At 35.3% G+C, this 15690-nt stretch overlaps 1 protein-coding gene across 1 annotated transcript; it reads right to left on the bottom strand.

Annotated features, from left to right (window-relative positions):
- Positions 1-9380: 9380 nt before the first annotated feature.
- LOC105093504 (olfactory receptor 2G3) lies at positions 9381-10381 on the bottom strand. Its single transcript, XM_010985381.3, has one exon. The coding sequence runs from the start codon at positions 10379-10381 to the stop codon at positions 9437-9439; it is 945 nt and encodes a 314-aa protein (XP_010983683.3). The 3' UTR covers positions 9381-9436.
- Positions 10382-15690: the final 5309 nt, after the last annotated feature.

Raw genomic sequence — 15690 nt, 5'->3', positions numbered from 1 at the left:
AGGTATTTAATATTTAGGTAGCATTGTACATGCTACTTACTTTAAAGTTTGTTTCTCTTCATTAATATTTAAATTTGATTAGTTTATATTAAATTCTAATACATTTTACGTACATTCTACTGAACTTTTTCATTGCAGAACCATACGGACTATGCCTAATGAGAGTGTTCTTTGTTTTAAAGGGATATATGTTCCATTATTTGCACCTAATTGGATAGGCTAACAGTTCAGTAGTACACACAATAAATGTCAGAGAGGCATCTTGGTCTCAGAATCAAGAGAAGCAGCTTTTAACATTTCTTGATTAAGTATACTATTTCTATTAAGTGTTTTTTACATACTCTTCCTTTGTCATACTAAGGGAGTTTAATTTGATTTTCAGATTGCTAATTTTTTTCATTAAGTATGAATAGCTTTTCAGTTATATCAATTTCACGTCCTTAAGGATATATATAATATAATATAATATAATATAATATAATATAATATAATATAATATAATATAATATATATGAGATTAGCCTATAATATTCAGTTCTTATCATGTCTCTGTTAAGATTTGGCATCAACTTTTGGCCAGTATATAAAACTAGTTAGAATGTATTTTAAAAATTGTCTATTTTCTGGGTAATTCACTGAAATATTGGCACAATTCTTTCACTAAGTATTTGGTAAAATTCACAAGTATTGTTAGTGAAGTCTGGAATTTGCTTTGTGGGAATATATTTCTAATATTAATTCAGTTTATTTAAAATTATATGATGATTTAGGTTTCTGTCCCTATGTGGTCAGACTTTGTGAATTACATTTTTGTAAGGATTAATTTATTTAATCCATACTCCAAAATCATTGCCATTTTGTGTAATATGTTATTATCTTTGTTGACATGTTTGAGATTGATAATGATGTATATTATCATTTCTGGTGTTGATTATTTGTTTTCTGTCTTTTTTCTTGATCAGTATTCCCAAGGTTTTATCAATTTTATGAGTTGTTTTTTTTTTCAAAGAGCTAACTCTAGATTTCATTGCCTTTGTAGAGCATGTTTGTATATTTCATTGATTTCTAGCTTTATCTTTTATGTTTTATTCTTTCTATTTTTTTCCTGAAATTAATTACATAAATACTTATCTCAAGTTTAAAGGGAACAATAAATTAAAGCTCATATTAAAATTTTAGGAAAGCAAGTTTTCACTTCAAAATATTTTCTAGTATTCTCCATAATTACTCTTTACCCTATGGGTACTTTAGAAGTAGTCTCCTTAATTTCTGAATTGATGTTGTAGAAGTATTGTGTGATGTACAGAGTGATCAGAAGAAACATACTCTGAAGGGTTTTAAACCTTTGAAGTGTGTTGAACCTTGTCTGACATTAGAAGCAAAGAAATTTAGTAATACGGTTGCAGATGATTTAGTCATTAAAAAATATAAACAATGAATATATGGGAATAAACATATTTTAATAAATATCTCTGGTCACCCTCCACAGGAACCAGAGGCAGGAGCACCAGGGCCACCAGAGCCAGGCTGTACAGCTGTCCCCCGGCAGCAGCCACAGAAGCTGGGCCAAGACTAAACCCTTCAGCCAGTGAGTTTTGGCAACTCAGTAGCACACACAACACAGTATGTCATTGTACCTCTGTGGCCACAACAGCATTCACACATTCTCTGTAAATCAGCCCCAAGAATACAACTAGTCTGTGGGGACTTCGTCTCCTACAAAAAAAAAGTAATATTTATTGTATTATTCTTACAGTTTCCCCTTGTTGTTTATAACAGTGTCAATGTGGATTCTTACCAGTTATAGGGATTAAGTAATCTGAAGAAAGAAAAAGACATTTTGTGGGTTTCATCTCACAGTGATTTTTTTTTTATACCATCCTTATCTGTATGTATATAAAATCCAAACAGACTGTCTCTACAGGAGTTGGCAAATTTTTAGCCCTCCTTTATAAACTTGTCCCTCCCATTATAAACCCTCTAATCTACATCTTGAGAAACAAAGGTTAAAAAAAGGTGCAATAAAAAGGTGCAATAAAAAGGTTATTTCCCTGAAAGAAGGGGAGGAAAATGTAGCTTCTTCCTTGAAATCTTGGAACTTACAGCAAACTCAATAAAAAAATCAGAATCTAGTGGATAAAAATGTCTTGAAGTTCTTAAAGTCAATTGTACTTCTTATTAGAAATGCTAAATAATCCTATGTTGGAAGAAAACTTGTAAATCTAGACTAAACAACACATTTCACTGCTTGTTTCCTCCAGTTGCATAAAGACTTCTAAGTAGTATGAACTTCAGAATAGTCACTGTAAGTGTGAACTGACCGCATGTGCCATTTTATTTTTCTTACATATTTCAGAATCCATCATCTGTTTATGAGCCTTGTTCTTTGATCATCTCTTAGATGATGCTTTCATGTTCCAGATGTACATCATTAGATTTCATAAAATGACAAAAGCTGACATTTGTTGTGAGTATCATATGTGGTTTAATAAGGGACCATGAAATCAATTAAGAGAATTTGAGGACACTGTGTTTTAGCAAGAGCGGTTATGTAGCTTGACAGGGAAATATTATAAAACTCTGACTCTCAAGCTTCTTTTAATCAACCTTTTTATTTTGGGGTAATTGTAGATTCACATTCAACTCTACAAAATAAAACAGAAAGAAGAAGAACCTGTGAACTCTTTACCCAGTTTCCCAAATAGTAAAATCTTCAAAATTAAAGTACACTATCATAAGATGATATTAACAAATAATACAGCAATAACCTTTCATGTTGTCTTTTATAGTCAGTCACTTAGCTCCTGCCCTCCCCTTAAACCCCTGGTTCCATTAATCCATTCTCTTATTTCTATAATTTTATCATGTGAAAATGTTACATAAATGGAACTGTGGAATACATAAACTTAGAAGACTGGCTTTTTATTAACTCTGCATAATTGTCTCCAGAGGAATTATGCTTTTGTGAAACTAATAGTTAAATTGTTTTTAATTTGTTACTTGTGCTAAATTGTACACAACACAAAATTTACCATTTTAACCAATTCTAAGCATACAGTTCTGTAGCATTAAGTATAGTCATATTGTTGTGCAACCTTCACTACCATTCATTCCATAAACTTTTCCTCTTCCCAAACTGAAACATTGAACTTGTTAAGCAATAGCTCTCCCTCCTCCCCTCCCCAGCCCCTGGCAACCACCATTCTGTTTTCTCTCTCTACGAATTTGACTGCTCTAGGTACCTCAGTAAGTGGAATTACACAGCATTCGTCCCGTTGTGACTGGCTTATTTCACTTTGCATAATGTTTTCAGGGTCTATCCATGTGGCAGCATGTAGCAGAACTTCATTTCTTCAAGTCCAAATAATATTCCACTGTACACATATACCGTGTTTATTTATCCATTTATCTTTGATGAACACTTGGGTTGCTTTCACATTATGATTATGGTGAATAATACTGCTATAAAGATGGGTGTACAAATCTCTCTCCAAGACCCTGCTTTCACTACTTTCAGATATTTACCCAGCAGTGAAATTGTTGGACCTTATGTTAATTCTATTTTTAATTTTTTTGGAGGGGCCAGCATACTGTTTTCCATAGAGGATGCACCTTTTTACATTCCTACCAGAAATGCAAAAAGTGCTAATTCTCTGCATTCTCACAACCACTTGTTATTCGTTTTATTTTTTGTGGTCGCCATCCTAATGTGTGCAAAATATATTGTGGTTGTGCTATGAAATTCACTAATTTGGTGATTAATAGAGATCTTGACATGTGCTTGATCGCCATTTGTATATCTTCTTTTTTTGCCTATTTTTTCATTGGATCGATTGTTTTTAATGTTGACTTGTAGGACTTCTTTATTTAAGTATAGTTTATTTACATTATATTGGTTTCAGGTGTAAAGTATAGTGATTCAGTATTTTTGTGGATTATACTCCAGTGTTTTTATAGATTATACTCCATTTAAGAAAATATTGGTTGTATTCCCTGTGCTGTACAATATATCCCTGTAGGTTATTTATCTTATGCATTAGTAGTTTGTGCCTTTTTATATATTACTCATATTATCAGATATATCAGATATTTGACTTTCAAATATTTGCCTTAATTCTATGGCTTGCCTCTTCACCTTATTGATAGTATCTTTTTATGCCTAGAACCTTTTTATTTTGATTAAGTAATTTTTTCTTTTGTTCTTTGTTTTTGGTGTCATATTCAAGAAATTATTGCAAATCTAATGCCATGAAGCTTTCCCCCTATGTTTTCTTCTAATAAGTTTAGGTCTTTGATATTTTTTGAGTTAGTTTTTCTATGTGATTAAGGTAATAGTCTTAACTTTTTTTTTTTTGCAAGTTGATATCCAGTTTTCCCAATAGCATTTGTTAAAGACATCTTTCCTCATCGAATGGCTTTCTGCTTCAGAAAGATAAACTTGGTGAGGACCACGTCTGGTTTCAGTTTAGCTATTCTTTTGATAACAGTTTTTGTAACAAAATGGTGGTTGATAACTAAGATCTAGTGAGAGAAAACGTTAATATTTTGAAGCCTCTGGAGAGAGAAGATTCCCTATGTTTTAAATACTTCCTGTATATTTCAGGCTAAAGGCAGCATTCTTTTACAACAGGTGTAGAGCTAGCCAAGATTAAGCCTAGAAAACAGGGCACAGGGTTAAAGCCAAAGGAACAGATCTAACATGGAGTCAGATTTGTTCTTTTCTGTTACAAATCTGGTGGCAAAAAGTTCTCTTAGATTTGATCAGCTGATTTTTGCCTTCATTCTCAAAGTATATTTTCAACTGACATAGAATTATGGGTGGATTTTTTTTCCTTAAACACTTTTAAAGTTTTGTGCCATTTACTTCTGGCTTTAGTGGTTTCTGATGAGAAGTCCACTGTTACTCAAACTGCCTCCCAACTACAACCCCTAGAGGTTAGATGCTGTTTCTTTCCCATGGGTTTCAAGAGTATTTTTGTCAATAGTTTGCAGAAGTTTGATTATAATGTGTTTTGGTTTTTATATGTTTGGGGTTCACTCAGCTTCTCGACTCAGTTTATTTCTTCTATTGTTGGACATTTTTCAGCCATTATTTCTTTAAATTTTTTTAGCCTCACCCTCTTTCTACTTTCCTCCTGAAACATTCATGTTAGATCTTTTGTTATATTTACACAGGTCCCAGAATCTCTGTTCATCGTTTTCTTTCTTTTTTTTTTAAGTCTGACTTTTCTGTTTCTTGCTCAAGTTAGGTAAGTTAGTTGTTCTATTTTCCAGCTTTTGTCCTCTGTTCCATTTTTCTACTGTTGAAACCATTCATTGAGACTTTTTTTCAGTTTGTTACTGTACTTTTTCAGTTCTATAATTTTTTTATCTTATATTTTCTAGTACTTTGCTGAATCTTTGTTTCTTTTCTCAGACTCCACTTTTCCATTTATTTCAGGTGTGTTCAAAATTTGCAATTAGAGCATTTTTATAATGGTTGCTTTAAAATTTTTTAATAGAAATGGAAATTTTCAGTCATGTTGGTGTTGCTGTCTAGTGATTGTCTTTCTTCAAGTTGAGATTTTTATTGGTTCTTGATATGACTAGTGATTTCTAATTGAAACTTGGTATTATGTTACTAGACTCTGGAACTTTTTAAAACTCTTTTAGCTGATCTCCTCATCTGAAACTACTCTGGCAGGGAAACAAGGTGGCTCTTGCCAAGTGGAGTGGATGTCTCTGTTCCCTCTCAGCCTTCATTGACACCTGTGTTATGAGGAAGGACTCCTCAAACTGTTGGGCTGGGGGATAGTTTTAATATCCATCAGGCCTCTGCTAATGCCTCTTCGGCTGAATGAGCAGGGGTTCCACATTACTGCTTCCCAGCTGATGTCACTGACACCATAGTGGAGAGCCTTGTTATCACCAGGCTATGGCGAAAGTCCAGACACTTTAGTAGGCCTCCTCCGACACCATCCCAGCAGGAAGGGAGAGAGGCACAGCCAAGTGGGAGTGGAAGTTCAGGCTCCTCATGTGGTCTGGGACGACACTGTGGGGCAGTCTCATTTCTGTTCAGAGGGCATAAAATTCCTAGGGCCCTGTTGTTCTTCTCTAACATTACTGTAGCTGGGCGGCTTGGAATGTCTCATTAAATTCTGAAAACGGTGAACATCTAAGCTCCCCATTACCCTGTTGTTGTGGGAGTGTGGGTGGAACTATATATTTTTTTCTGTGGTGTTTGAATAGAGTGAGTGAGTTATTGTCTAAAGTTTTGTCTTGCATGGCTTCCCTTTCATATAACTAGAGAGAGTTGGGTTTGGTTGGTGCTTTTCTTTTTAATCTGTACCATTTGGCGTTTTTCAGTTGCCAGCTTTCCATGATCCAGCCTGGTATGAAGAGGAAGAAAAGCAACAGTTACAAGAAACCAGAGAACTCATCATTATGTTGTTCCTAAAATCCCAAGATCCCAAGATCCCAAGATCCCTAGTCGGTCTGCCTTCTCTCACCATTCAGAGTCGTCTTGTGTTTATGTAATAAATGATATCCAGTGATCTAAATTGAACATAACAGGGAGAATAAGAAAAAGTACTTCTACTCCGTCTTTCTAAAAAGCAAAACCCTTAAATAAACTTTTTTATTTTAAAATAATTTTAGATTTAGATAAAATTGTCTCTTTCATGACTGACCGTGCATCATGGGCTAAGCCACTATTAAAAAACAGAGTCAAAAATCACCACAGGTAATGGTACTTTAAATGTTGGTCTTCTTCAATCTGCCTGCTACTATTTACTTTCCAGAGTCTTCAGGTCACTAATATATTTTTTGCTCTGTCTAGGACTTATAGATGCATTTCTGTAGAAGAGACAGGATGAAAGACTTGCTCTATCTTATCTGGGATTAGAACCTCTGAATTCAAACTTTCTTTTACCCCTCTCTCCCAGGGAACCAGTTTCACGTTGTTTTCCTCACTCCTTTATCAAGGTCTGGCACAAAAATCTTAAATAACTTAATTGTAAAAGTAAAATAATAGTATTATATCAGTGAGAAGTGTGATACTGTTTCTTCATCACAGTACCTACAACTTGCTTAATAAGAATAGCTTAAGCTAAACAATGTATGTTTTTTTCTTACTAAATTAGAGAAATATTACTTAAATGTATGGATTGCTGAACATGGAAACAGTATTAATGACTTTTTTTTAAGAGTTCTGCTATTCAAATTGAACAAGGAATCTATAGGAAGAGATTTCCCCATGAAGGCTCATTTCCATTCATAAATTCCAAGTCAGTAAAATACCTAAATCATATGCCTAAAGTTGGAAATACTCTGTTCAGAAATCCTGGCAAACTAATTTGCTTCTGCTTATTTATGTTCTGTAGTATGTTAAAACATTAAATGTTTGGATGCTATTTCTAAGTAGCCAAATAATATTTTACAATTTTTAACCCAGTTAGTGAAAATATTGTCAAAATGTGGCCCATTTTTTTAAATCACAGGAAGCAAGCCACACATTGTTTGTATCACACATTGATTGTTTGAATAAAGTAAATTCTCAACCTTAAAGCTTGTGATTTTTCAACTTTGGGGTCATATTATCTAGTCAAAATTTAATTAAATGTGTAATAAGTTATCACTGAGCTTGGACACGTGAGATCATAGCCATATGCCTTTTTGGTTCCCTTCTCCTGCAGAGAAACTTGGTGTAATAAACAAGTGCTGCCCACACGGCTTATTTTTTCACTCTCAGTTCTCTAAAGACAGGTATTCTGTGACTCCAATTTAAACAAACCCATAAGTTTCATTGTTTTCATTATTTTAGAAACAGATTAATAATCATAGTTTTGAAATTTGTCTTTACATATGTCTGTTATTAATCAGAGTGAAAAAGTCATTAATTTCAAATCCTTTTATGCATATATTACACTTTCTTACAACACACAAAATTTGTGTAACTTTTGATCCTTCACTTCTTATCTCAAGGAATTTCTTTCAGTCTTCCCCATATTCAACAGATAACACCAGCTTTAACTTCCATAATAAATAAAATATCCTGAATTTTCCATTCTAAGGAAAACATGTTAGTTGAAATTGTTTTTCATTTACACGACACAGCTAATAGTTAACTATTTACACATTGATGCTTTTGAATTATCTGCCAACGTTGTTGCATAATTATTTTTTTTCTATATTTTAAGTTACTGATAGTGTGCAAAGTTCAGCATTGTCTTTTCGTATCTAGATGACAATTGCTTATATTTATTTTTCTAAAATCTGGTTTTGGAAGTTTCATGTGAATAGAAACTCCCATTTCTAATTCCCATTTTTGCTATAAGGGATGTTTTCTTCTCCACATGTAATGATAAAGAGTAATAAATTTCAATGGAGAATAATTTATAGACATCATTGTATGCCTATTTTGAAAAGAAAATTATTAATTTATCAGAAAGTTTACTGCTCTTTTAGAGATGACACGACAAAAAAAGCTTTGATAACTCATTGTACCCCTTATGAGACAACATACTAGGAACAATGAATTATCAATCTAATATAATCTTTTTTGCTATTTATCATTCCATATTCACTGTTCTTTTCCAGTTAGTATTACACATACACATGCACACATTTAAACACACATACACTTACAGAATTACTTATGCAGCCTACACAGATTCACAGTAAGGAGTGAGGTCTATGTGTTTATGATGTAAAAAAAATCAAACCAACCATGGCCCAGCTTATATTAACTGCAATGTTTTCTTGATTTACAAAGATTCATTGGATAATCATTGACTGTGACAGACTTCTTTATTAAATTTAAGCAATAATTATTAAGAAAATAATGGTATCTTCTGAAGTGCAATTACTTTTATTTAATGTATAAAATGGTTTAAAACAAAATTACTGAATTACTTTTTATTTTAGAAGTTTTGTATCTGCCATGCATGCCATGACCTACCAACCCAAAAAGGGACGCACTCACTGTTGTAAATTCACTAAAACTGGAAAATTATTTAGACAAGCTGGCTAAAAGTCCTCAATATTCAAGACAGAAAAATATATTGACAAGAATATACATTATTAATAAAGAACTAAAGATAAATTATCTTTATGAACATAAAATTTGTTTGCAAGAGCTCTTAGAGAAATCTATAAAGCTTCTTAACTTACAATGAATAATTGGTAAATATTCCACAGTTTATTTTTAATCCTTGAGAATAAATATTAGAAGCAAAATATGAACTTTGGTGATAATAGCAATTTATACCCATGAACAGCTCTTTCCCATGGCTTAAGCTCTGAAGTTAAATGAACATATATACATTTTGTTTATTTACACATAAAAGTGGGGGTGTCTCTTACACAGTTAAAGCAAGTGAACTAACTTAATTGGTGTAAAATTGAGAAAATTGGTTTGGCTAAATAGAAACTGGGTCACCACGTGACTTCTTGTACATCACATCCATAGGGAGCACAGTTTTCCTGAGAGAAGTTTCTTCACAGATTCTTTCACATCCTTGTTCCTTAAAGTGTAGATAACAGGATTTAAGGTGGGGGTCACCATGGTGTAGAAAAGGGAGATGAACTTGCCTTGGTCCTGGGCATAACTGCTACTCGGTTGCAGGTACATGTAAATTATGGTGCCATAAAAAATGATCACCACCGTAAGGTGGGAGAAGCAGGTGCTGAAGGCTTTGTGTCTTGCCTCCACTGACCTGATCCTCAGCACTGCTTGAGTTATGAAGCCATAGGAGATAAGGATGGATGCGGGGGGAAGTAAGAGAAACAGGGCACTAACAACAAAAAGAACCAACTCATTGGTGGTGGTGTCCACACAAGCCAACTTGAGGAGAGCTGGTACTTCACAAATAAAATGATCCAGCCTGTGGTTGCCACAAAAAGGCAACTGCAAGGTAAAGGTAGCGTGGATCAGGGAATTGGCCAAGCCACTGAGCCAGGAGATGGTTGCCAGCTGCTGGCATAGCCGTGGGTTCATGATGACCACATAGTGGAGGGGTTTGCAGACGGCAACATAGCGATCCAAGGCCATCACAGCCAGGAGGATACACTCGGTGGAGCCCAGTGCTAGGGAAATACAGAGTTGTACAACACAACCACCATAAGTGATTGTTTTCTCTGGTCCTCGCAGGTTAACTAGGGTCTGAGGTGCAAGGCTAGTAGTGAAGCAGAGGTCCAGCATGGAGAGGTTGCTGAGGAAGAAGTACATAGGGGTATGAAGAGGGGGATCCAGGTATGAGATGATGATGATGGTGAAATTTCCCACAAGGGTCAGGAGGTAGAAGAAAAGGACAAACACAAAGAGCACAGCCTCCAGGCAAGGGTGGTCTGAGAAGCCTAGAAGGACAAAACCCATCACAGAACTCTCATTGGCTTTTTCCATCCCTCTAGAAGGAACTGCACCTGCTGTAAGAGGAGTGAGACCAGATACATTTGAAACAGCTGACCTTAGAATCACAGAATGCATGAGCTGAAAGGATCACAGAGACTGACTTAACCAACCTATTACTATTTTATGCCTAAAGTGTTTTTGACTTGGAACATTAATCCGTGTTACTTCATTCCAGTCCACTGACTCTTCTTTAAATTCATAAATGCTTTCAACTTTGAAGTTATCTGGAAACTGACTATTAAAGTCACACAAAGCAGACATGTGTATGTACATCAAGAAATGTGTAATGACTTACTACTGAAATTATGTGCCTCTTAAAGTGAACAGCACCTCCATGGTTTTTAACGTTGACAGAAATCTGCATACAAAATACAGTATTCAGGTTTTATTGTAAGTACAAATGGAAATGGAAAATTTCTCATCTTCCCCGAATATACAAATATTCTTAAACTCTTATCTCTGTGCACTGCCTCAACAGAGAAAGGTAAGGTAGTCATAAGTTTATCTAGAGAGACAAAACAAAATTGAATAGTTAGGTGATAAATAATTTAAATTTAAAAATAAAACTGAAAAGTATGATCTAAGTAAATAATTTTCAAATAAATTTTGCAAAATAACAGATGAGAAAGATTATTTTGAAATATGAAGACTCAATGACTGAACTGACAAAAAAAATTTATAACTATACTTTAATGCAACATTATTTAAACAAGCTGAAATTTCTTAATATTCAAGACAAAAATATACATGAGAGATTATATGTTATTAATAAAGAACTAAATACGTATTATGGTAACTTCATAAGTATAAAATCTATCTGAAATAGTTCTTAGATAATCATTTAAAAGCTCCTTAACTTTCAACATGATAAAAATGTAAAACAGATTATACACAGAAATGAAAAAGACTTACGTGAAAGGTGAAGAAAATATGAGGTCAGAATTCACTTGCCTTTATAAGGAGAAAGGTGACAAAGTTTGCCTAGAAAAAAGCATTTGGAGCCAAATTATAGAAATCATTGAGCAAGATAAAATACTTTGTTGTGCAGACAATGAAACGCCACCTGACCTTTAAGGATATTAACACTTTTGTGCCTTTATAAAGATGACAAGTTGCAGAATAGAAAATAACATTTGTTTTGTTAGAGGTTTTGCAGGGGCACCATGACCTGACCCACGTGGACAGCTACAGGAACAAAGAATTCCTACAGCAAGAAGTTTGCACCAACCAACCATACTCCCTCCCCTTTTTAGTATAAAAGGAGCCTGAATTCTGACTTGAGAAAGATGGTTCTCCAAGATGTTAGTCTGCCATCCTGTCTGCCTGCTTTCTGAATAAAGTCGTTACTCCTTGCCCCAGCACCTAGCCTCCTGATCTACTGGCCTGTTGCGCGGGGAGCAGAATGAGTTTGGACTCAGTAGCAGGAAGATAAATGAAGACTAGGATTATACCACGCTTTGCTTTCAGAATGAGAAAACTAGAAAACTGTAAAAGGACAGGCTGTATTTCCCATTCTGATACATTTGTGCCCAACTAACAAAGACTCCCAATTCAAAACATGTTTCATGCCACCCTTCCCCCCATGCCTTTGGCCAGCGTTTTTCTTCCTGACAGATTGTAACATTTTAGTATCGGATTCAAGTAAGGGCATTGTATCCAGTGTGCTTATTTACTGAGCTAGATGTCCTTTCCTCCTTTCCAAAGGAGGTATAGCGGGAATGGTTTTGAATGCCAGTTCATGCTGACTTTTTTAGAAATGTCTAATGCCTATTTGTCTCCTGAATTGAGAATTATTACACTAAACATGACACAGGGATAAAAAAAAATGGGGAAAAAATAGGTAATAATACAAGAAGTAGGCAGAAAGCAAGCTGAGATTTTCAACAAAGACATAAATCAACAATTAAGAAAGAGGTTTGAAGCTGGACCAAATTGTGTGAGAAATTTAAAAGTGGGACTCTCCTTGTGTTTTCTTAAAATAACAATTAAGTTATTGTGTGAGTGAAAGAAATAATAAAGATTGTGAAGTACTATGTAGTTGAGATTGTGAAGGAGTTTGAAATCGAGGCTAGGAGTCTAGAAATATTGATGCTTTCGAATAAGGCTGTTTTAAAATGTCTAACTGTGTAGAACTGATGGGTAGAAAAAAGGAGGAGGAGAAGGGGGACAGGGAATAGGAGGACGAAGAAGAAGAAGAAAAGGTAAATGATAGGCAAATACAAAAATTGAGAAATGAGGTAGTGAGTGTCATGATCTCTAATTCTCATTTAAACTAAGCAGGAACCAGCCAACGGGATGAAGACCACAAGCAAAGAACTCAAGGTCCTTATTCTGCTGGTCCATGTCCTCCCTAACCCCTGCCTCCACCCCTAGAAGCCTGATGTCTTGTCCCACCATGCTGAGCAGTTTGCAGTCTCCTAACTGCCCTTTCACTTAGACTTTTTCTTTTACTGATCCCTCTACAAGGATATTCTCTCCAGCACCCATCACCTGGAAATCATCTACACAATCTTCAAAACTCAGTACTTGCCACTTACATACAACCTCCGTTTTGACTATGACATACCTCCAGTCTCCAGTCTGGCAAGATTTATTTTGTGTCACTGCTACACCCTAAACCTATTTCTATCATAGAAACTGTAAGACACGACTGACCTAATTTTTACTTCTGTATATTTCTACGAAACCATAAGCTACTTCTTAAACTGAAGGGTCATGTTTTACTGATACTTCATGTAATTTTTATGATGCCTGACGTATAATAATTGATAACAGCTTGATGAAGAAGTGAATGCATTTTCAGGTGTCCTATTTCCCACAGTCAAACTTTTTAAAAAATAATTTTCCCTATAGCAAATATAAGAAAAAAACAACCTATGGTCAGATAAACTGAGCAGGGGTGGGGGGGGTGGAGCTGAACTGCATTTGTAGAAGTAGCCAATTAAAGTAACAATGAGCCAAAACAAAAGTTACACTGAAGCCTGTAATTGCTTATTGTGATGGTGTAAACAAAAGTCTAAAACTGGAAAAAGCACCTACTCCCTCCTGTTGTTTGTCCTCTTATGGAACCGTGCACCGGTGGAAGGTGAGGTAAAAGCAAGAATAGGCGTGGAAATCACATCACTGTCGGTGGTACCCTGAACAAACAGCTCCTGTAGTTTTATGACCTTGGAACCAAGGGAAGGGAAAGAAGGAAATTGCTCGGTGTGGGAAAATAGAGTACTGAATCAGGGTGGAAGAAGTTGTCTTAGAGTTTTCCCCTTCTCCCTCAACAAGGAGGTCTCAGCAGAAGCACCTCTTCCCAAAGCCTCAGACAAACAGACCTAGGAAATGAAGATGCTTAGGATAGAAATACCAACGTGGAGAAGAACGTGATCAACAAGAGGGACCTGAGTCTCCGGCGGCAATCTTTCAGAGGCTACAATGCATTAGCTGTGCAGCAGGTCTGATGGAGGGATAGTGGCTTCCCCTCATGAAGCCTGTCAGGCAAAGTCTTTTTAATTGCCTGCAATCAGGCTTGAAAATAACACATAGATTTTTAACCAGGAATCAACTCCTCTGCTGCCTGTGCTGTTGTGCCGCTCAGCCCTTGTTCGCCACCTCAACCACCAGCCTGTACAAAGCATTGGAACAGCCTGAAAAATTGCAATCCTCTCCTCTCTCAATTTGGAGAAATCCAATGTAAGACAGATGTTTGTCTGATCTAGCATTTTGTCCATAGGCTCTATTCCTCCATGGCAACACTGTCTGTTGGTGAAAATACAAGACCAGTGGTTGTAGATTTCTCAGTATCTGTTTAGGTGTTTTAAAACTAGATTGGAAGTTGCCCTCCTCAGCAGTAAATGGCCTGGTCTAATGTGTAACCAAGTGTCCCCTACCCAAGAAGATTCTGATTATTGCTGACCCTCAAGCTTCAGTATAATAACAATCACATCCTATAAGGAAACACCAAAATGAGACCATAAAGTCAACAGAGTCAAGAAAGAATGGTTCTCTAGAAAACATTTCATTTCTCCTCAATGAAATCCCACCAATAAAGCAAACCCTCAGTTACAGTCATTAAATTGCACTTGCATTATTTTTCTGAACTGGTGGAGAGCTCCAGAGGTCAAAGGCTTGCAATGATGCGCTACTTAATGAAGCCTTCTTTATGGCATTTCTCATGAGTAAATTTTTACAGAAAGTTGAGTCACCGTGAATTGAAGTGCTCTCACTGAGCGGTGGAATTGTATGGAAGTGGAATTGAGTGTGTGTATATCTATCTGCTTACCTATCTATCATCTCCTTATCATTTTCATCATCATCATCTATAGTGTGCTTAAAAAAGAAGTTAACTCAAAAATTTTAGTCAGCTCTTCTTAAACAAGTCCATGGCACTAATTTGTACATAGGAAGAATAGTAAGAAATTGTTTTATTGCCTTATTTGATAGGCAAAACCTGAACTTCAGATAGTTTACCTGTTTCATCAAGCATCATTATTATTTTAATGATAGAACAAATCCAGCAGTGATAGAAACTACAAGTTTCGTCTCATTAACTTTTATAAATCCCTTCAAGATCCAAGTGTATTCAATCAAGGTTGAACAGACAATTCATACTTACCATCAGGGCTATTTCCTTTTGTTCAAATTTCTCACATCTTTAGGAGAAAATCATAGAATATTTCTAGTTTGGTGTTTCCATGTCTAACTAGACCCTGACCAACAAGATGACTGGCTTCAAAACAATGTATATTGAAGAGTCGTATTTCAAACAGGAGCAAACCCTGAGGAAACTGCTAGTGGTAATGAGAATTCTGGCAGAAGAGGATCCTGAAATGGGGAAGTTGGCAATGTCATGAAAAGGTCATGATTTGTTTACAGTTAAAAATCTTCCAGGGGAAACCTGTGTCCTCAGCAGGCAATTAGCTAAGGAACTGACTAACTTCTGGGGATCATCCAGGGAAAATGAATACACGTATTTCCCAAGTGTGAAGTTCTCCTTTCTTCCTTTAATATTATTTTGAGACCTTATATTTTCTTAATGAAATAGGAGCCATCGAACTTTCCCAACATAAAATAAATGAACAGATAAAAACAGCCTACTTCTTTTTATTTTTTTAATTGAGGTATAGTCAGTTTACAATGTCATGTCAATTTCTGGTGTACCGCACAATGTCATACATGGATATACATATATTCATTTTCATATTCTTTTTCAGTGTAAGCTACTACAAGATACTGGATATATTCCCCTGTGCTTTATAGTATAAACTAGTTTATCTATTTTATATATACCAGTCAGTATCTGCAAATCTCTA

The sequence above is a fragment of the Camelus dromedarius genome, chromosome 3 (genome assembly GCF_036321535.1).
Source record: "Camelus dromedarius isolate mCamDro1 chromosome 3, mCamDro1.pat, whole genome shotgun sequence".
NCBI lineage: Eukaryota > Metazoa > Chordata > Mammalia > Artiodactyla > Camelidae > Camelus > Camelus dromedarius.
The sequence above is the reverse complement of the archived record's forward strand: the minus strand, read 5'-3'. Positions and strand labels throughout refer to the sequence as shown.